The sequence below is a fragment of the Ptychodera flava genome, chromosome 21 (genome assembly GCF_041260155.1).
Source record: "Ptychodera flava strain L36383 chromosome 21, AS_Pfla_20210202, whole genome shotgun sequence".
Taxonomy (NCBI): domain Eukaryota; kingdom Metazoa; phylum Hemichordata; class Enteropneusta; family Ptychoderidae; genus Ptychodera; species Ptychodera flava.
Window position 1 is genome coordinate 19,225,061 of NC_091948.1, and position 22,712 is coordinate 19,247,772.

General features: G+C 36.9%; 2 protein-coding genes across 8 annotated transcripts in view; one reads left to right on the forward strand and one right to left on the reverse strand.

Moving 5' to 3' along the window:
* LOC139121632 (myotubularin-related protein 10-like) overlaps positions 1–12,061 on the reverse strand; it is a 24,692-nt gene extending 12,631 nt beyond the window's left edge. For 2 of the 5 annotated variants that reach the window (XM_070686688.1, XM_070686687.1), the window contains exons 1-4: positions 11,806–11,969; positions 4,954–5,011; positions 4,470–4,609; positions 389–464 (exon numbers count right to left, since the gene is read on the reverse strand). In XM_070686688.1, coding sequence (XP_070542789.1) covers positions 389–464; positions 4,470–4,609; positions 4,954–5,011; positions 11,806–11,856 — 325 coding nt within the window. In that variant the 5' untranslated portion in view covers positions 11,857–11,969. Of the gene's footprint in view, positions 1–388; positions 3,121–4,469; positions 4,610–4,953; positions 5,012–11,533; positions 11,627–11,805 lie in introns of all 5 variants that reach the window. The other 3 variants (XM_070686686.1, XM_070686685.1, XM_070686689.1) reach the window with 3 other exon arrangements.
* Positions 11,976–21,519, forward strand: LOC139121634 (glycerol 3-phosphate dehydrogenase-like). Of its 3 annotated transcripts, XM_070686693.1 has the most exons (8): positions 11,976–12,076; positions 12,901–13,100; positions 15,483–15,633; positions 16,113–16,319; positions 17,703–17,860; positions 18,068–18,186; positions 18,650–18,857; positions 19,433–21,519. In XM_070686693.1, exons 2-8 carry the CDS (start codon positions 12,961–12,963, stop codon positions 19,692–19,694), a joined length of 1,245 nt encoding a protein of 414 aa, XP_070542794.1. In that variant the 5' UTR covers positions 11,976–12,076; positions 12,901–12,960; the 3' UTR covers positions 19,695–21,519. The 3 variants fall into 3 exon arrangements, with proteins under 3 accessions (XP_070542794.1, XP_070542796.1, XP_070542795.1); XM_070686695.1 differs by lacking the exon at positions 11,976–12,076 and having other exon boundaries at positions 12,871–13,100; XM_070686694.1 differs by lacking the exon at positions 11,976–12,076 and having other exon boundaries at positions 12,875–13,100; positions 18,743–18,857.
* The last annotated feature ends 1,193 nt before the right edge of the window (positions 21,520–22,712 follow it).

The following is a 22,712-nucleotide window of genomic DNA, read 5'->3' on the forward strand; positions in this document are numbered from 1 at the left end:
CCATTCTAAACACGAAGTCTATGACCTTTGATCTGACCTCTGACCTCTTGGACATGCGAAGTTTTGCCCAGTCACGCCTTTCAGACCTTACATCATGGGCCGAAACACCCGAACAACCCCGAACGAACTTAATCTTGTTTCCTAAATCCGAGAAAACGCGTTCGCAAGTCCCGTTGGTGCTAATGGAGTAGTTTGTAAGGCAAACAGCGGCAAAACACATGGTCCCTTTGATCTCCGCCTAGTTGTGACTCCTTCTCTACTACCTCCATGGTCAAATATATCAACCAATGGACATGTGCTGATATTAACCCACAGGTTTCATTTGTTCACAAAATTGTACAGTAAGGGTGTTACAATTATGTAACATCTATGTTTTGATTTATCTTACCTTGGTACACAGCATCCACACACGTTAGTGGGATATCATTTTCACCAAGTAAGATATTTTTCTGACCAATGCCCATCTGAAAATGAAAAGCAAAAAAATAATCATTCACAGTAATTTTTTTTTCTCCAAGTATACTACTTGTATATTCATATGGTATAAGTCACTGTGAGAGAGACATGGGGCTTTTGCTTCAATGTAAGTGAAATTATGTTGGTACGCATACTTACACACATCATCCAAGTACAATGCTGTACACATCATTCTATACATTTATTCTGACAAAAAACATAAGTAATAATAATATACAGACAACCGCATCATCCAAGAAACACCACTGAATTGCTCTGATCAGCTGCCCCAACATTCTAACTTTTTGCTCATGTTTCACTTCCACAACATGTACAGTCAATGTAAACTTCTGATATTGTGGTGCACATGAACAGAAACTGGCACTGTAAGTCACGTAGTATCAATCATCAGGCTGTCTCGTCAATGGAATAAAAAACCTGTACAATGTGACCCTATGACCTTTTCAGTATCTTCTGCTTCACACTGAGTGACATGTTTCCTGGATCTGACCCCTGACCTATATTTGGCTAGAAATTTAGTGATTACGTTTGTGTTCATCCAATAAGGGGTGAGTAACTGTTCAGAAAAGAGATTCAACTGTAATATCTTACAAAGTATTCTGACATCGTGAAACTGAAACCCACACTTAAACACAAACAATAAACGTTTAACTTCCGTCTCAACAGAGCACATGTGAGTTGATCCTCCTATCAATAATTACCAGTGTAGATAAATAATTGTACAGTAAGGGTGTTACAATTATCCAGTCCTTATGAAAAAACTCTAAAATTTCCATCTTGTAAGAGAACACTGTCTCAAGTTATGGAAAATGGAAATACATCAGAAACTCAGAAGTGCATTCAACACAAAAGACTTGTTGTTTGAACTACCAGGTGCAGTATTCAAGATGTTGACTGATGTGAAATTTTAAGTTTCTTATTAGGACTTTAATACAATATCTGAAACATCTGGGTACTGGGAGAATACATGATTGTTCTTCTGTTGAGATGCACATAAAATGTTTTTTGGAGAGAGGAGCAAGGTGGGACTGGAAATGACTTGGATTACCAATTGTTACATTATCTGTTCAAATATTCATGGCTTAGTTATAGCTTGATGGTAAATGATGAAATAACCATGTGAATATTTCACTGATACTTCTTATTCTCATACATACTGATACTAAAATACATTTCATCTTGCTTGCTCAGCACAGTTACTCAAATACCATGCAAATTTGCATACACAAAGGGAGACCACCTGGAGACCACCTGGAGAACCTACTCAGGCCTCTGATGGGTCACAAACAGGGGTCAAACTTCTGAACAAGCCAAGTATCGTTGGAATGAACATTGTATTTTGTGATTGAGACATTGGATTCTGTATTGCAGGCAATGTTTCACACTATTTCAAACTCTGAAGTTCTCTCTCCATGCTAGATGGCACTTCACACAGACACCACTTAGTTTTTTTAAGATTCTGCACTCCATCAGAATTCTTTGAAGGTTCAGCAACTCTATGTGAGAGGCAAGTAATTCAAGAGAATGCATATTTTCTCTGAATGTTGGAAATTACTGAGTGATTACTTACTTTTTGGCAAGAAAGGATTTTGAACACACCAATTTTCAATACAATATTCAATGACACATACCCAGTCTCTGGCAGAATCACCACTGTGTTGTCCATACTAATTCATACCGGTTACAAGACATTTTTATGGTGTTGTCATACCATATCAAAACTTCTTTATTACAAATTACATTCATTGCATTTTCTCATTCTCAACACATGCTGTAAATTAGCTTAATCATATTTTGATGAACTTCACGAGCAGTTTGAAGGGCATCTCAATACATTCCAATCGAATGAACAGTCATTTAAATATGCATGCAGTTCCCTATATTTGACAGAATTTGCAAAACGTTGTCCATTCATTTCCTGTGCATCGTTATCTGTGTGTTTCACATAAATCTTCTTCTAATCTTTATGCTCTGCTGGTGACAATTTCAAACATGAAGCTTCATGATCCGCAACTCACTAAAGTTATGTGAGTGTAATATATATATATTCTAAAATGACCGCTTTATTTGTGCCTTGCTACATGTATGGCATTATCTGTGTGTTCTGGGGTATAGTTTTTTTTCTCATGCTGCACCTCAGCAGTGCACCTTCGAAGATTCCTGATTTAAATTTGACAAATGTATCATAATTATTTCATATCAAAATTGCAAGTTCAATCATTTACCTGAAAGCTTTTCTCTTTTCTTTGAAACAAATTTGCTGTTTTAAAAATGTAATTTTGTCCACTGAATAAACACACCAAGTTATAAGCTTTGCCCTTATTCATTAATATACCATACACATAATTAATGGGAGCACAGATGGCGTGAACTCTGACACGAAACTATTCTTAGACACACACACAGATGAGCCATATAATAGGTATGCCACAAATCATGTGCACTAAACTCCGTGTCAGGGTAATCTGGCATGCAAATTTAAATTACACAAACAATAAATTCAACATCAGACATACGGTAGATGTATGACAAAAATTATTTGTGTATTTTTACAGCAAGTCACTAAAGCATAACGGATTTGATATAGGATTGCCAAGCATTGATACAAATACCTACATTGACAGTGTGTTGTACAGGCATGTCCTGCGAAAACAATGACAAGTGCAAAGGTGGTGTTGATTTTACTGGTATTTCGTTTCATGAAAAGCCGTAAATACATATTCCTTGTAATATCCAAGGTTTTTCTTTCAACACTCACCAGACCATACATTTATGCTGGGTATGTTTTTATCAATAGCATTAATTGAGCTGACGTGAATTGGGAAGGGTAGGTGTAACGGTTCAAGTACCGGTGTCATATGTGTGTCTCTCAAAGTATAGAAGTTTATGTGTAAGAACAAAAGAGTTGATACATGGATATGTACTGCTTCACCTAATTCAAACTGTGTACGGTATCTGCTGAGTACTATTTTTATTCTTCAGGTTATCTCACCTTGCTGACTTCCCTAATATCTCTCACATGTTTCCAAAAAACTGAGTGCAACATTTTACCGATTTTTTAAAGAATTTTTTCTGTAATTGTTTGAATACTTTTGGACAAAATGGACATCACTTTTGATTGGCTACAGTTTTTGATCAAATTTTAGGAAAAATCTGAAAAAATTGTCTGGCTCTGAAAAAAATGGTCTACATATGTTTTGTAAAGCTGACAAAAATTGGCTCTCTAAGGGTTTTACAATTATCTTACTTCGCTGATTTTGTAATATCTCTCACACTGCACTCTAACCTTTGCCCTTTCTTACTTGACTAGGTTATTTGAAGTATTTTCAAAACGTGACATATTGGCCCTCTCAATGGCTTTATTATCTTTACTTCTGCTCATTCGAGTTAACTGTGTGGCTGTCCTAAACAAGGTTGACAGTAGTCAAAACTGTTCTCTTGTCCTGTTTTGTACACATAACTTAAAAACACCCCGACAGTTAAATATCTACTAGTACTCAACAGAACTTGTCAGTCAAGTATTCATCTGTATAAAGTTTGAACAGAATAGAGAACAGTTGCAGCAGAGATGAAAATACATGTTCTAGGCAGTAAAATGGCAGCGATAATTTGCTGAACAAGCACGGTATTTTTATAGAAAGAAATGAGTATTTGAGCTACTGGTGATTTTTAGAATGTATTGTCTTTGGGGAAAAATACCACCTGTTTATGGCAGCTTTAAGGCTGAAATGAACTACAAGCAGAGGCACATACAAAAAACACTATGGAATATCAACACTCCAGTATTGGAGTATGTGTTTGTTCGAACCAGCAGGGACTGCTGCAACTGCAAGCTCAGCAGAAATCGTACGGGTTTGAACACAGACAGCTGATTTACAAGAGACTGGTCACTTTTATGATTCATCCTCCCTCAACTGTGGAGCTCCAAGGTGAAGTGTGACCTGTCTTTAATTGACATATCATGACTGAAAGTAATTTGAAGAGGAACTCACCAAATCATATGAAGATCTCTCAGCTGTGACAAAGCTGATTTTGAAATTTGTGCAGAACAGCGCTCCAGACATGCCATGTTTCAAGTCTCCAAATGAGTTGAACTTCAATACATTGTGAGCTTTGGCGATCTGAATTTCACCTAAAATACAGAAAGAATATTCAACTTTTTTTCAATACAACTGCTACTTTCAGCACCTCTCTAATCATGTCATCTTTGAAATAAGGTCAGATTTTAGAACCACAACTCTAAAACAGAACTGAGTTTACCTATATATATAATAGCTCTGGCTGACTACGAGTTAGCTTTCACCATATGGATCTGCTGTGATAGAACATTGCATTTCATAGTTGCTTACACTATTATAGGATCGTCTGGGAAAGATAGCAATCACTGCATTTAATAATACTGTACAATTATAGTGAACAAATCAAAATGACGTTGTTTTGTTCAAAACTGTCAAAGTCACCAACCACCAAGCTCACCTGCCAGTAACTTGGGTTCCAATGTTTTCTCAAAGACATCTTCAGCTGCTTTTGACACCTGTAGAAATGGAAAAAAAAGTAAAATTGGGTCAAAGTGCAAAGGTCATTAGATCATGGAACAGACTTCCCAGCACCACACTCTGTGCGTTGTCACAGGAGACTTGAGGGGTATATGTTATGGAAATGGCATTTACGAAATGGAGTTTTTATCATTGTAAATCATACTATAGCTTCTTTTTAGTTTTTGTATAAAAGATTTCTTCCCCAAAGCCTGTTTTAGTTTAGTTTCAGATCTGTCGTCTACCAAAAGAATACAATCTCATTGTCACATCTCTATATATCAGCTGATTACATATGATAAGAATTTCTTTGTATCCCTTGCACAAATGAGAAACTATTTTTTGTGATTTCAGTGCAAATGAAACTGTCATTTGTAAACGTTTAAAACAATGTTTTACTTTCTACCAAATGTCGTTTTCCAGATATGGACAAATTTAATCTAACACTTTCATGAACACATTTATACTAGCAGAAGCACAGACACTGGCTTTACATGAGGCTGACCTCTTGACCTCTCAAATCTCCTGGGTCAAAGGTCAAACATCCACCTGGTGAAAAAGGGAAGAACATGGAAATGATTTATGGACTTTATTTCAAAACTGACACTTCATAGAATAAGATTTAATTTGAATAGAGATTAAGCTTTTACACCCTAATATGAGTTGCTTACAATGGTCATTCATGCTATGATAAAAATTGACATTATCTTTTTAAAGAAGTTACTTTAATCTGCAGTATTTACCATATTACTAATTATTACAAGTTATGTGAAGTAAGCAAAGACAAAATGGCTGGATTATGAATGTTTGCATTTATATTTACAGTTTTCAATCATGCAATAAATGTTAGAGCACTACCCAATATATTTACTTCATGACTAATAAAACCAGAGACAAAGGCACAAGTTGTTACCTGTGTTTTGGTCATTCCCCTCTTACACAGAAGATAATATCATGGTAATTTACATTGACCCAATGACTGACATACGGTAAGGTAATGAGATAAAAATAGTCTACCCAAGTGATACCTACAGATTTGACATGAGGATGCTATAATACATGAGGCACCCTATATTTATAACATTGATCAGTAAGAATGTACAATATTTCTGTTGCCCACTTGCTAAATTGCAATACACTGCAAGGTAACATCGAGTTTTACCAACAAGTAGCGAAATTGGCGATGCCAAATTCCATGAAACAAGCTATTATCAAGTTTGGCCGGGAGATCTGCCCCTGAATAAGCCAAATTGGTGATGCCAAATTTCACGAGACTGCCACAGTAGAATGCACAACACATATTGTCAATACAGCTGACTACCTTGTTCTGACTCGGCACTTGTATAGCTACCATGACCGACAGCACAAACAAAATAAAATTGCTGACAGTCAAAATGGAAAGCCAATATTTTCAGGACTGTACAGTACGTACCAAATTTGTTTGAAACAATTTTCATGAAGCTCCGGCCATAAATTTCAATAAACCATGAGTTTGACTCAATGGAGGTTCTGGTTCCGAGAGTAAAATTCTGATCTCTTCAAAAATTGCTAGGATATTATAAAATTCAAAGGAAACACTAGATATACATACATCATAAATTAATGACATATTTACAATCTGGGCGAGAACACAGCCCTGTCAAAAGATGACTCACAGTGTTTCAGAGAACAAAGGATGAATAAATTACTGCTAAAAAGAAGCAAAAATTCAAACTCATGTTAAAAATTGGCAATTTTTGTTCTTTACATGTGGACAGCACTTTAACACATACACTGTAAATGTAGTATGTTCCTTTGGAAGTAACTATAAAAGTGAATGTCCACCCCAAAAAATGGCATTTCTACTCAGATAATGTAAACTCTCATTCTATTTTCATCACTATGTTTAACTGTACAGCTCTATGAATGCCTACAACCCACATTGAACCTTCTGAAATTCCTTGGCAAGGTTGAGTTTTGATTATATGCTAATTCTATAAAAATATGAGAATTCACAATCAAACAGATTCAATTCACACATTGCAGTAAAGAGACAAAAGAGAAAGGTAGGAAAATGATGACATACATACATATAAGTCTAATACTAACACAATAGAAAGCATACAGAATGCTGTAAGTTTTCCAGTTAATTTAAAATTCATAATTTAAACTCATATATTTGATATTTATCCTACTGAACATGTGGTACAAAATAGAAAGGATATGAGAGTATTTCCTAACCCACTTTCACTTCATTTGCCTCATTCAGGCCTTACAGTTTTAGTTTCACTTATTCAGTGGTTCCCATCCAGCATGTATACCAATGGCTGACCGATGTTTCCAACAATATTTAACACTTTTGTTTTCACATACAATGTTAAATTTCCAGCAGCAAGAACATTCCAGAAATCAGATCAGTTAAGCAAATACTTTTAATTTCAGTAAACTCTCACCAATAATTCATCGTGCTTTGTATCTTTGAGTTTTTTTAACCCATAACAGACATTCCATTGCCAGACACTGGCATTGCTGTTCTTCCATTCCCATTGCTCCAAGGAGAAATGAAACTATGAAAATTATCATGTACCAAACATTTGTGGTAAGTTTTGCAGTGAACCTAATGACATGTCACACTTTTCTGATACAATAACAGTAGAAGGCATTTCAGCAATTGTCAATCCCATGTGCTTATGGATCATAACAACATACCGATATTTACATTGAAACTATTCCAGAGTAGCTCTTTGAATTCCAGAGGCAAATTTTTACATTTTGACTTATATGAACTGCTGCAAATCACAAGTAGATTACAATATACTATAGCCAATGCGCTTCACATTTTACGTCATATTTTGTATCCGTTTCTCAATTAAAATAGGATAATTTTTACTTCAACCATGAGCGGTGAAAACTTGCGTTGACAAAACTTTAAGACATTATGCAGAGCTACCTTTCCTTCGAAAAGAAACTTTGCGAAACACAAAAAATTATAGCTATCCTTTTACAATTGAAATTCTTTTCTAAATTTAACGATGGTAAAAATATTGCCCCGTAGGCTAGCCTTTGCATACAATTATTTTGAAATACTTTGTATTGAGTTGACATTGCTGCAATAATTACTATTGATTATTGAGCCACTGCCCTCTGATAACTATAAGGTTTTCAAAGCACCTTTCCTTGGTACCGTAGGATCTTTTGATGTGATTGCATTGAACTTGAAGAGTAAGGACAATGATTAGGAAATCCCTCTGTCAATGTGGTAGGCCAGATTTTAATATGAAAACCTGAATGTATGTCTAAGTGATTTTGACTGCAAATCCTCAGAGTCAAGCAGGACCAGCAACAATGAAGGAAAAGACTGGGTGAAAGTGAACTGCAGTAAATCACAGCATAATTGGTGTTTCATGCATAAGTAATTTGACTGTATTATCGATGGACAGTTCCTCTGGTGAAGGCTGTCACTGAAGACACAGTCAGTCCCTTTCTCCTTTGTTGAACTGACTGAAAACAACTGGAATCTATCAAACTGTAAACAGTGAATGTAAAGTATAAAATGTGAAGGACTTGATGGTATGTCTGATCTTGTAACTCTGGTCTGATCTTGATACAAAGAAACTGGGTCTTCCCACATTCTTAATGAGTAGGGAAATAAAATATATACATTGTACAAATCAATTTTAAATTATTTATCATAACTTACTTGAATAAAAAAGTTCATTCCACTATCAAAGTATTAATATTGATTTATCATACATAAACAAAGTGCCCTTACCATGTCAGTACATGCAAAATTCAAGTCTTTCATAAACAGTAGACAAGGTTCTGGTAAGGTTATTACTTCAGCAGTACAGGATACTGTAAACACACAATTTAAAATGGGATATGCCCAAATATAGAGATGTTCCCTCTGACTGAGGAGGTATGAAGGGCTACCTCATTGCTCTGACAAATGGTGACATATTGTATAATGATTGAATGGCATTTTGTATTTTAGAGAACCCCTGTGAGAAGACACTTTTAGTGTTTCAAGTTTTTTGAACCAAAGGATGCATAATAACAAGATTCACAAGGCTAGAATGTTCAGAAACTGCATAACAGTCTATAATCAGTTTCAAGTTGGGATAGTGGATCAGTCACAATGTGTCATGAGCTTTTTTGAGAATCTAAACCTTATCTAACTACTGACTCTTTGCAAGTAAAAAGCGTCCATTTTGATTTGAATAATCCCAAAACTGTAAAAAGAAGAGCAGATCCCATTGTCTAGTACTCCATAAAACAACAATGCCACTAAACCTGCCCAGAAACATATTTGCATAAAGCATAGCATGTGTCAGACAATTTGATGGTCCTCATCCACAACATAGACCCTCTAGGGTCTACATGTATGTCCAAAACTGCCTTGGAACTCAAGTATCAGAGAATATAGCCCTACGAGTATGGCAAGAGTGTCTGAGGTGGCATAGCCAAAGCCGAACACTCTTGCCATACTCATTGGGCTACAGAGAATAAAGATTCCGATGTTCATACAGAGGGACCAGGTATTACAGTAAAACAGTTATTATGACCCTATTTTGTACCTGAATTTATTTGACAACCACCATTACCTTACTTATGTTATCTACTACAAATACAAGATCAGCTGCTCCATCTAAGCATAGAACTTCTGCCTCCATAGCACTACATGGACAGATAGGGAACTTGACCCATATCTATTTGTCATCGAGAGTAACTGTTGTTGATTGTGTCATTTAAAATGAAAAGCATTAGAATCTTGTCAAAAATAAATATTCATGCTCCTGTCAGTATCTATGTAACATGTTACAAAGCAAAACTCTACCAAAATTACCTTGATTGAGCTTCCCAACCATGTACTGAATTTTCTTTAAAACAACCTTACTAGAACGGGGTCCAGACACTTCGCACCAAAACCAGTTCGCCCCACACAACTTCGTCCCAAAACCATTTCGTACCAAAACTACCTCGTCCCAAGTACTACTTCGCCCAACCCCACTTCGCCCCAAGTACCACATCGTACTAAAACCACTTCGCCCAAAGTATAGTACCGTCAACTCGTCCTGAAACAACGATGTTACGACGTATCATAAGGTTGTTTTTACTGCAACTTGGAAGCATTAATGTGTTAGGACATTTATTTATTTATATATTTATTTATTTGCTGCATCCCTTTTAGATCAGGGGCTCACTAAATAAAACATTAGGAGCTGCAAAACACTGATGAAAAATAAATTTCAAGTACAGAGAGAAGAAGCAGAAAAAACAAAACAAAACAAAACACAAAAAAAACAGCAACAATTATAATAAAAACTAGAATGCTAACAGCTAGTTCAAAAAATTCCTTCTCTTGTCTATAGCTTCGACTAAGAATTGTTTAAAAATAATATCAATTTTGTAGCTTAATTCAGGGTTGTAGTTTTCAGTTGAATCTCCTAAATACAAACAAATCAACCCTTTTCTTTCAATGAAATCTTTATATAAATTCATTTCTTTTTCATTCAAGAGAATTTCTTCTGTCTTAGTCATTAATTTATTTCTTTCAGTTGAGAAGTGTTGACATTTTGGCTACCACGAACCATTTATTGTTGCATGAAACCATAAACGATAGAATAAGAAAAAAGAAACGCGCAAATGCTACAAGTTCACAACTCAGGTGCCGTGCGCGGAATTGCACGATGTCAATTTCGCGAAATGCGTACACTTTCAAGATTTCAGTCCCAGGATGACAGAAAGGTGGTTATTTTCAGCTTTACCAGTTAGCGATAAGTTTCGGGCAAAGTGGTTTGGGGACGTGACTTTTGGGGCGAAGTGGTTTTGGTACGAGGTTGTTTTGGTGCGAAGTGGTTTTGGTGCGAAATGGTATGGGACGAAATGGTATGGTGCGAAGTGGTTTTGGTGCGAAGTGTCTGGGAACCACTAGAACCAAACTACTGCATGACAAGGCTGCTAAAAAAAAATTGCCTAAAACATGCAAGCAAGGGTTTATTATGTTTAAAAAGTTCGAAAATAATAACAGTTTGCGAATTTGCAGATTTAGAAACGATTTTTAAAAATTTAATAATGCTATTTATTATTACACCAACATCACCGCTTTAACCAGTAATTCTATACTGAGCATACACTTTTTTCAGCATGACATCTTAGCCAAGTAATCAAAACACTGTTTGCGAAGACCTGTCGCTTTTCGGTTCTTCTGTGCACAGTCCCTTCACAGTGAGAGGCCGAAGGGACTGTGGTTCGTAGCACTATTTATCACCGATCTCACTTTACTAAACTAGACCAGTAGTACACCCTGTCTTGCAGAAAAACCATAACCACCAGCCCAGCATGCAGCAGTTCGCAGAGAACGAGTAAACCCGAGCGACCGTGCAGGAAATGGTTGTGCCATGAAAGAGCGACGCCGTTCATATAAAATGATAACGCAAAAACACGAAATGTAGCAAAATACATGTCAGTACGGTTTAATATTGCGTTTGGCCTAATATTACCCAAAACGCCCAGCTGAACAGATAAGGCATCAAACTTACGGCACTGTGTTCAACTTTGCTACCAGACGACCAGTTTACGTAAGATTTAAAAGAACGTTCTCTCTCCCAATTGGATTCAATACCTTTGGGCGCCTAAAAGGGAACAATAAAGTTATCAACAACACCAAATATATTAATAAACTTGAAAAACTTCCGATTTGGCACGACTTCGTCCCCAGCAAGGTTACATTCGTCGGTGACCAAGACGAGCAGTTATAAGCACCATTAGATTTGAAAATTCAAAATTGTAGAATAGGTGAACATGTACTTACGTTGCTCTTCAGGTCGACGTATGACTTGAATGTTGACTGTTTATTCGACATTGCTGTAACTTAGGAAGGGAAACTGGCATTAAAGAATGATTTTTGTATATGGAATGCCGCAGTTCGTCCTTACGTACTGGTCGCCATGTTGGACTTTGGATAAGAGCTCCGAGAAGGTCAAAGGTCAAGAGGTGTGGTCCTGTGACCGTATACGTGTGTAACAGCAAGCTACCGCAGTGGGCAGATCGTTCTCACTGACAGCTTACTATACTACCCACAGGTGTCCGGAGTTGCCGGTGTACATGCATAGAGAGAGATTGGAAGGTGTGACACGGTTTTGTCCTCCAGAATGAAAGTGACAATAAAAATCCATGTATATCAACACATGCAGTCAAATACTACCTTCCTCCGACAGATAAATACCTTTGACGTTTAATGTCCAACCCTGAGACGTGTTAATCGTTATTTAGTATCTCTTTTGGCCCTGAATTCCTGGTTTACGTACATCCTCAGGCTGTTACGTACGGCAGCCATTTGGATAACTACATTCTTTCCCATAGTGCAGTGCGGGTTCATTTGCATTCCACATGAACCCGTGACCCCGCAACCGCTAAATTTAATGAGGCGCGTTTTGCCGGTCCCTGCCTGGCCAAGAATAAAAATATTGTGGCCCTGGTCGACAGCATTGCGTATTTTGGTCTCCATCGCAAGATTTCGACACATCTGCATAGACCACGACTCCTATTCCCGCGATCACGTTTGTTTTGATCGTGCAAAGGTCACGAGTTCATCACTTTTGCGCGCTGAACCATGGGTAATTTGTCTTGTTCCAAATGGCTGCCGTACGTAACAGCCTGAGGATGTACGTAAACCAGGAATTCAGGGCCAAAAGAGATACTAAATAACGATTAACACGTCTCAGGGTTGGACATTAAACGTCAAAGGTATTTATCTGTCGGAGGAAGGTAGTTTTTTGACTGCATGTGTTGATATACATGGATTTTTATTGTCATTTTCATTCCGGAGGGCAAAACCGTGTCACACCTTCCAATCTCTCTCTATGCATGTACACCGGCAACTCCGGACACCTGTGATACTACCGAGGAACAGGAATCGCGTTATATCAAGTCATCGAAATCGCGGAAGTGCGACAGATCTACAAATATGGAAAAACATGACGTTGTCGTTGTCGGAGGTGGTGTTGTAGGTTGTACGATTTTACACGAATTAACCAAACATGGATATAGGTCTATCTTATGTGAAAAAAATCCGGAATTAGTGTCCGAAGCAAGCTCCGGTAACAGGTATCATAGTACTCTTTTCTTCCCACTTCTTTCAGAGTGGGCATGCGTGCAATTTCAAGCTAGCAATTTCAAAATGATCATCAACATGTAGTGACCTAGATTTAACAGAACATATTAAGGCCGCGTTCAAAAAAAGTGGTGAGGGGGGGGGGGCTGGAGGAATTCAGGGGGGGATTCGAAAATTTTTGGGGTAGTCGAGGGGGGGGACTTGAAAGTTTTGCTCTGCCTATAGGGGGGGGACCTGAAAATATTTTGACTCCCAACATTTTGATGTCGGCCAATGGTTCTAATGTTAGTAATAATTAAACAAAACCCAGAACCGCTTTGTCTCATTTTATGTCTTTAATCTCGAAAAAGTCTAAAAATGTATGAATGTCATTAAATTTTCGTAGAACAAGTTGGCCTTGTAATGGGGCAGGAGCTACAACTGTTGATAATTTTTCAACATTTCTATGCAATTTATCAAACACAGTTTCTTGGTGTCTCTCTACAGCATGCTGCTGAAAAACACAATATTCAGTTTTTCAACAAAGCCCGTTTGTCTAAATATTGGTGATAATTGAATGATGCAAATGCACGGTACATGTAGGCTGTGTTGGCAAGCTGAATACTGGATAGCTCAACATTCTGTAGGGAGTAGAACAAGAACACAATTGTATAAACTGAACAAAAATATTGTCAAAATAAAAAGTTAATACAACTACTGCCCTGCTACTACGTACTGGCAGTGACAGTGATACATGTAGCTCTGACTCTGATGTAGTTTAAGAAGAGTTTCGGTCATAGGACACTCAATTGACAGTGAAACATACATCTACTTGTACACAAGATCCAGCCAGAGAGCAACACATAGAAGACTAGGGGACTAACAGTTACCATGGATTTTTGAATTCTGGCATATGAGAACAATCAAATATTAGAGAAAAAAGATGGGGTCACCATACTTGATCATATACAAATGTACGATGAAAAGTCAGTTTTTCTAAAATCACTTAAAATCAATATATAAAACCATTCATTTCAAGTTCATGCAGTGAATGAAATTTTCACATCTCATTGTACCAATAACACAAAAGTAAAACTTTAACAGTAAAGACTCTAATTTAAAGGGAAAAATGTGTGACTAAATGGAATCTTTTATTTTTATCAAATTTGCCATTATTACACCCAAAATTTCTGAGATTAAAACATTAATTTCATGGAATATTTTAACCTTCCAGTATTGTCAATTTTGTAAAACATTTTATAAGTGGCATCTGAGTTGTATGTCTTGTACTTTTGAAAAAAAATTTTCAGTAGGTCACTGTGCTCATTTTTTCACAATTTGGTTAAACGTAGCTAGGAATACACAATTTTCATACTCTCTCATGATTGTCATTTTGTGTGCTTTTCAGCTGGTGCCATTGAACTGGCCGGAGTTGGATAAACTCAAGTCGGCTTAGACTGAGAAATCCAAAAGTTCACTGATGCATTTAAAAATGAATCAATTTAAGAACTTGCCCTAGGTATATCATGTATATGGCTCTACAACCTGCTGATAAGAGGTAGTGTTGAACATTTGCGTGCAGAACGACACATTACATGGTTTTTTTTACTCTGCGTGTTTCCGAACAAATATGCGGCTATATGGTAATTGGGGGGGGGGGGACTTGAAAATTTTTGAGGGTATTGAGGGGGGGGACTTGAAAATTTTTGAGGGTATCGAGGGGGGGGATCTGAAAAAAAATAAGATTTCAATCACGATCCTCCAGCCCCCCCCCCCTCACCATTTTTTTTTGAATGCGGCCTAATGGTGCTCTGATCAGGTTTTCGCACAACGTTTGTCATGAATACTTTGGACTCTGTATAATAATAATTAGCCTCTCAGTCCACGATGAGAAAGGGTTCAGAAACCCAGAAATCATGGAGGACTTGCTGATCAATAATCTAGCAAAAGGCCAACAGACGTCTAGATGCTAGACAAGTTGGATGCACCAAATTAATATAGGCCTCCCACCAAAACACACAGCCCTGCCAAGCAGAGCTATTTTAATGCAATAGTAATTTCTCATTCGTAAATATTTAATATTATCATAAATTCTGAGTTTAAATTATATTATTCTGATGGAGGCTCCATCAAGTAGATGTCAGCATTGGAGGCTTAGAATATAAAGCAATCATACACAGAATTCAGTCAAAACTATGAAGATAGCCTATGGTAGTTATTTATTTGGTGCTATTATAGCATGTACAGCAGTCTCCACAAAGTTGGAAGCACAGATGTAACGCTCAAGACTGTCAAAAAGCAGTGGTACAGACCACAAAACTAATACTGGAAAATGCCTGGCAAGTAATGCAGCTTGAATGAACGCTTAACTCAGTCTTTGTCTAATCCACTTACAGTGGGATTACCACAACAGGATATGATGTAGATGAACCAATTGAACTGCAGCTTTTGCAAAAAGCAAGAAAATTAAATGAAGAAACATATCAGAAATACAACATCCCATACAGGAAAAGTGGTGCTCACTTGGTTGCCTGGACACAAGATGAGGTGACTTTTTTATGTCATTCATGCAATATCAAAGATATCCAATTGCTAGGGAACAGTTGCCAAGGTGATATCAAGAGAAATATGAACGGTTACCATTTCATCAGTAAACCAATACAAGATAATGCAACTCAGAGTTTACAGATTGTTGCAGATGCTGGTCAGAGACTTTTGACATTGCAGAAATTTATGCAAATTCCAAATTTCATCAAGAAACCAAAGAAGTTAAATAAGCTACTCGAGTCATAGGATAGATTTGAAATGCTGTTATGATCTCACTGAAGCACAATGCTTGAGTACATCTAAATTTGCAACACTTTATTAGGTGTTTGCATGATGGGTTTACCTGGTCACCCGAAATTCCTGTAAACAGGGCCATACACCTTTGGAAACAATGGGTTTGGGCTAAACCATTCAGGAAACCGTTATGTTTTGGGTAGGTTAATACAATAGTAACTGGAGAATTTCCTCTCACCCTTCAGCTGGACAGGCTGCAGTCTGTTATTGACAAGGCTCATGAAGTTGGTGTGCATGATTTATACCAATTATCCAAAGAGAAACTGAGACAGAGAGAGCCTCATCTTTCCCATGATGCTCTGGGTGCAGTATTCATTCCTGGAGAAATGCCTGTTGACTCCTGGTTAATGCCCATCACTCTGGCCCATGATGCATTGCTGCGAGGAGCAAAGGTAATGCAATCATGAGATCGTGAATGAAGTGGGTGTATACATTTCCGAAATAATTCTCAGTATCTCTTGATTCAGAATTTGAAGAAAATTTATACATTATTATTTTATTACAACTGACAGGCAAATACTAAACGGAAATCAGAGAAAAAGTAAGATCATTAATTATTCATGTTTGTTTGTTGTTTGTTTGTTTATTATTGATTTATTTGTCTAAGATATTTTTGGCTTTGCAAGTTGCATCTTAATAAAACCATTATAAAAGAGAAAACCACCAAGAGGGCGTACTGACACTAAAGGCACATTTGACCGGGGGGGGGGGGGGGGGGGGGGGGGGGGATTTGTGACATTATGGGAAAAACGGTTCAATGTTTTAGGAAGTGAGACAGTTTGGAGGCAGTTGGTAATTTTTAACTCCATCATGGGAATGCTAATTTCAACAAGTACTGACAATGTTTAAGAGACGGATATGATAGAAATCTGACATTTGACATCACTGCAATGACAAACAGATCTATATTATGTAAATGATGTATGGTATGTTTTCAGTGTTGTGAAAGCCTGATTCTAATTTGAAAACAATAGGCATTCTATTTTCCGTTTCATGTATATAATTGAAGTAACAATGTTATTTAGAAAACAGGTTCAGATAGTTTTACTCAGTAAAAGTAACTTTCTGTGATGAAAGCAATTATTTCATTCATTCCTATATCTGCAAACAATTAAGTTATTGTTTTCTCAAATGCTTCCAGCTTCCATCCCTTCCCATATACAGACACATACATCTTGTACACCTTGGTATCAATTTTACAAAGATGAAAACACTAATATGATGAGTTTATAGGCCATAAGTCAACATTCCTGTACATTCAAAATTCTGGGCCCAAGAATTTTGAATATTGTCAGGATGAATTTTCATAAAAAGAATCCGTATAGTGACTGTAAACAGTGAGGCTGGCAGTGGCATAGCAATAGGACTATCATAACACTGAGGTGTCATTCCTTCAAATAAACCTATACACGGTGGAAATGAAAGTAAGGCTTTTCAAAAAGGCTTTTCTAAAGTACCGGACTATGTATTATATGACATAAAATTCAAAAGAAAATGCATTTGTAAGTAGCCACTGTGTCACACACATAGTGGGATTCATATATTGCAAAATTTGAGAAAGTCATATTTTTATGAGAATTTCTGAAATATTCGACCAAAGCATTTTGAGAACTTTTTCATTACAGTTTATCTCTGATATTGATTTTTGAAATAGGTCATTTACTCAGCTCTATAGCTTCCGTAAGATTTTTAGATAGACTGTAATCATAATTTACTATTTCCATGATGTACATGTAAAATGTTGCCTTTTATAATCCTGGGTCTCTTTTTAATAGATACTAAGGAATTGCAAAATAACCAATGGATACAGGACATCAAATGATGATTGGATATTGATGACAACCACCGGACCAATCAGAACTGCAGTTGTCATCAACTGTGCCGGTCTCTACGGCGATAATGTTGAAAATATCAACCAAAGCAGTCCATTTCAGTGAGTTCTAAATACATGATATCATGAAAAAAGATTAAACGCTAGAAATCTAGATCCAACGACAGCATCATTTGATCGGTATTTGTCTTTAACAGAGTAACGAAGCATAAGATCACCATACAACGTGTTGTAACATTTTGCAAGAATCTACGCTGACAAAAGGTAGCTCATACAGAAATGAAGATTTCAATTTATTATCTGTTTCAGAATAAAACCAAGGAAAGGTCAATATGTTGTTTTTGAGAGGTGTGCTGATGAGGTACTTAACACTGCAATATTTCCCTTCCCAACCAAAATTACCAGAGGTGTGCTTTTGTTTCCCTCAGGTTAGTATTTCCGGTTTTGATGTTTTTTTTTCATGTATGATATAGCCAATCATTTAGTTTTATTCAAGGGAGTCACACAAAAAATAATTTTGCCAAAACTCAGTATTGTTACTCTGTTATATGGCTGATATGCTTCCTGTACAATATTTGCAAATTTGTAGTTAAGATGCTTATAGACTGTCAAGTCAAAACTCAAAACAAGGGAGAGAAGGGCTGAAAAAATTCCTATAATGTAAGCCATGGCTTCAATTAGGAATTTCACAGTATACGTATTGAAGTTGGTGATTCTAATGATTTTGCCATGAAATCAGCGTGATCATCTATTGCAGTGGATGACATAAGATCATCTTGTTTATCAATACAGCAAAACTAGGAAATATCTGGCTATCATATCTTTGAAGAAAGCAAAAGAAATCTGTCTGAGAGTTTGAATTTTAAGCTTGATATTCTTTGTTTGTGTCAGTGTACGGTCACATCGTCGCTGGCCCAACAGCTGAAGAACAGGACAGTAGAAGTGACAGAAGCACAAATCCGTCCACCATTGATGAACTTACAGACTATGCCAGGAAAGTTCTACCTGCCTTGAAGCACAGAAAAGTAATTGCTACCTACGCAGGTCTGAGACCAGGCACCAACAGTAAAGATTATCACATTATTTCAAATACTGAAAGGTATGATTTATTTTGTAAATGTAATTTTAATGGCTTGTGGTATTCACACTATGGCTTTACTTTTGCTTTTTTGTAATAGGCAAATATTCAAAGATGCTTTATGCAACCAAACACATGAAAATACAATGTTGTCTTGAACATGCAATGTACTGTGCATTATAGTGAGGTTCACTAACTTTACACAGGATGATCAAAAATTTAAGAATAGAAGCAACTTTTGTAATCTATAGGTAACCAAGGACCTGGGGAGTACACAATCTCAGGGTGCACCTTAGTGCATCTCCATTCATGGACTAGAAAGTTTTTGATGGAAAATGGCTAAATACCTGGGCACTTTAGCCATTCTCTGATATCAACACGCTGTGTGAAGACTTTATAAGGGACAGTTTCAATTTAATTGCAGCATTTCTAATTTGTGAACTTTTACTGAGTTTTGTGATAACTACCTGTGCTTCTACCGATATTATTTCATTCACAGAACTAAGTAAATTCATAAATTATGTCCAAACTGCCAAAAGGCTAGGATCTTGAAGACAATACCAATAATATATTTTTGTCCCCTTTTTTGATCAAAGATCCTGGATCACCGTTGGGGGTATCCGATCCACTGGTGTGTCAGCTTCTCTTGCCATTGCACAGCATGTCAGGGAGGAACTGCTCAATAAATTCCATTTGAAACCAAGTAATCAAGAGGAACGTTCATTCGATGCGAGCAGACAGAGAGTGAAACCCAGTTTCAGAGTTCTCCCTAGTGGTCATGTGGAAATGAATGGTTACAAATACAAGATAACTCATCCATTGAGCAGACTGGGACTCCTTGCCAAACATAAATTATAAACAACTGATTTCAAAACTGTCCTCATCAATGGAGAGTACTGATAATTGATACATCGATAGATTGGTCGGGTTACGAGTGGAGAGTCGAGTCACCGTTCTGTTGGTCAGATCATCACACAACTATTTCAGGATATATTTCACCGGTCACGCAAAATCATGACAAATTTACTCTGGTGACAGGCCACATTGCAAATATACACGTTTTAGGTCTATAGTCATCAATGCCATCATATGATCAGGTGATCAAATGTTGACTTCATACCATCGCCTTGTTTGTTTCTCAGAACACATGATAATGCCTAGCTGCATAGCAGCATAAACGTAATCACAGTATTAGTCTGTAAGGTCTGTAAATGTAGATCACCGAACATGTGAATGAGCGTACAGTACTTGCAATCGCTGTAAATGCCATCATGCAACAATATGTTAATGAGCAGTGTTGCAGCCAGAACGCGCCCTTGCAACAATGTCCCCAAAACGGAACCCGTTGTCCCCCATTCTGGCGCACTGGGGGTCATCTTGGGCGCTGTTGTCACAGACATTCTCCTTGTCTGTGTTCAATGGGTGTAGTCTGCAAGTAATATTAGTAGCTGACGATGGCGTTTGTTTTGTATCTTTACTTTGAGGCTTATATTTACGTACTTTCAAAACTGTGATTAAAAGTAACTAAAACACAACACTTGACTGTAGTCTGACTGAACCCTGATTGAAGACAGATACAGTTTATACTGTTTTTTTGCCTCAAATTAAAGTGACGTGGTCCCGTTAGCTTGAATTTTGTTTTGTGAAACTGATTTACGATAAAATAATAAAAAATTTGATTGACAATTTACGCATGTTGTCCCCAAAATGTCCCCAAAAATAAATGTTAGTGGCACACAGTGTCCCCTGGTTTCAAATTCCTGGCTGCAACACTGAATGAGCTATGTAAAGATGTCTACAGAATGCACACAATCCATCTATAGCAGATTTCAATCAACCTTGTCGATATGCTGTATGGTATACACACACTGTATGCATTGAACCTACCATGTAGTTATCTAACACAAACAACGAAGTCTCATCTCAAAGATCAATTATAAGCCTACAGCTGGTTCACTTGAGATTAAAACTGGACACCTCACATCATAAGAGAATAATGTATCAAATGAATGACCACCATATAAACATTTAGTCCAACGGGACAGCATCACTTTTATGAGACTTTCTGTTGTTTATTTTAGATAATACATAATCAGTTCAATTCACACAGTGTGTACCATATATGCCAGACACAAATACAGCAAAGTTGAGTGAAATTGGCTGTATGTAGGCATGTCATTAGCACATGATATGTAAATGAGCTCTGGATATTGGTCTCTACACCAACTCATGGGGTTTTCAACTGACCAATGAGCACAGGCCACACCATTGTAGTCATACCATTTACTTAAGTTGACCATAATATTACAAGATTGTACTTAAAATGATTCTTCAACCCAGGGACAGCTATTGCATTACCACATAATATGCAAATGATCAATGTACCTTTGTGGCGTTTGGTTTAACCACCATGGTACATGTATATAGATGATCCATCCACAAATCTGAGAGTGGCCCATTACAGTACAATTTGATGCCCATGATTATCATGAATGACCTTGAATACCTCATGATATGTACATAACTTGAGTTCATCTGCTCAGGTACAAAATGTAAATGCAAAAGCAGTACTTGAAAATTTTTATTTTTTATTCATTCATTCTATTAAATATTTCTTAATTATGTGTGATGTTATGTCTTTCAAAGCTCAGTTTTAATAAAACTTCAGAAGTTTTAATCTTCAGTGTGATTTTGCTCATGTTCATTGCAGTTTTTGTTCTTGAGTTAAATTTGTGGTCTGTCTAATTTAGATTTGTGTTCGCTGCCATGTCTTGTTGTGATTCAAATAGAGTCAACACAGTGATCCCTAATTTTTTTCATGATTTTAAAAGAGCATTGAAAATTTGAAAGTTTCCCTAGGAAAACAAGAATGGAAAGTTTCCCCAAGGAGAGTTGAGAAGAGTGTGAGTCTTTCAGCTTCAGGGACATGGTCGTTGGAACTGTGCCTGTACAACTTTCTTGTGAGCAATGTATTTCATGTACGACATCCAGATTCATCACGTCAACATAGCTTCAACATTTGATTTTATGATCTACACTAAGACAAGCATGTTTTAGCTTTTAAAACCAACGTACCTTGGATACAGTGTTTACATTGGTGGTATGGGTCCCATACAACCTTTGAGCAAAGTTCTCACAATCCCCCTCCCTTGAATGAGATGGATTCAATAACTTGAAGACCATTGAAAAGTGAAAACTAGTGAAAGTAATATGACAGCTGACTGAGCAGAATAAATGTCACTTCATTTTAACCATAGGATTAGAGGGAAAAGTCTCATCACTGGTTTCACTTTGTGGTTTCAATTGAAAGGATCATGTTTGTGTAGGGTTGGTATCTGAATACTGAGGGAATGTTTCACCATTCAGGTTTCCATTCAGTTTGTCATGAACTGGGTTCCATTGCATGTGTGGCAAGATTTATCGAGGCCTGCACTGAAAGAATGGGCAGACAATGGAAGTTGGGTACCTGTTAGTGGCATGCAGATCATAACTAAAGCATGGTTGGGACAGATATTGCTTTTCATGGGTCATTAAGTTATATTCTGGACAATGTTTTTGATAAAATTGCAATCCTGCGGTCCCAGTTCCATGAACTTGCTATGAACACTGTTGTCTTTCTGAAATATGATGATTGAGATTGGCATGTAGGCTCGCCAAAGGCAGATTACAATGATCACACATCTGCCTCTTGATTGGCCCTCATAAAACAGTAAGTGTCACGATACAGAAAACTCAATCGGTGCATATTGCAGATGCAATATTTTCTGTTATCATTATGAATAGTACAGTTATAATTATTGATGCTGCAGCTTAGTTTTGTTCACTTTGTTAGAGCATGATGATTGCTACCTTTACATAAGGGTTATAAATATGTAA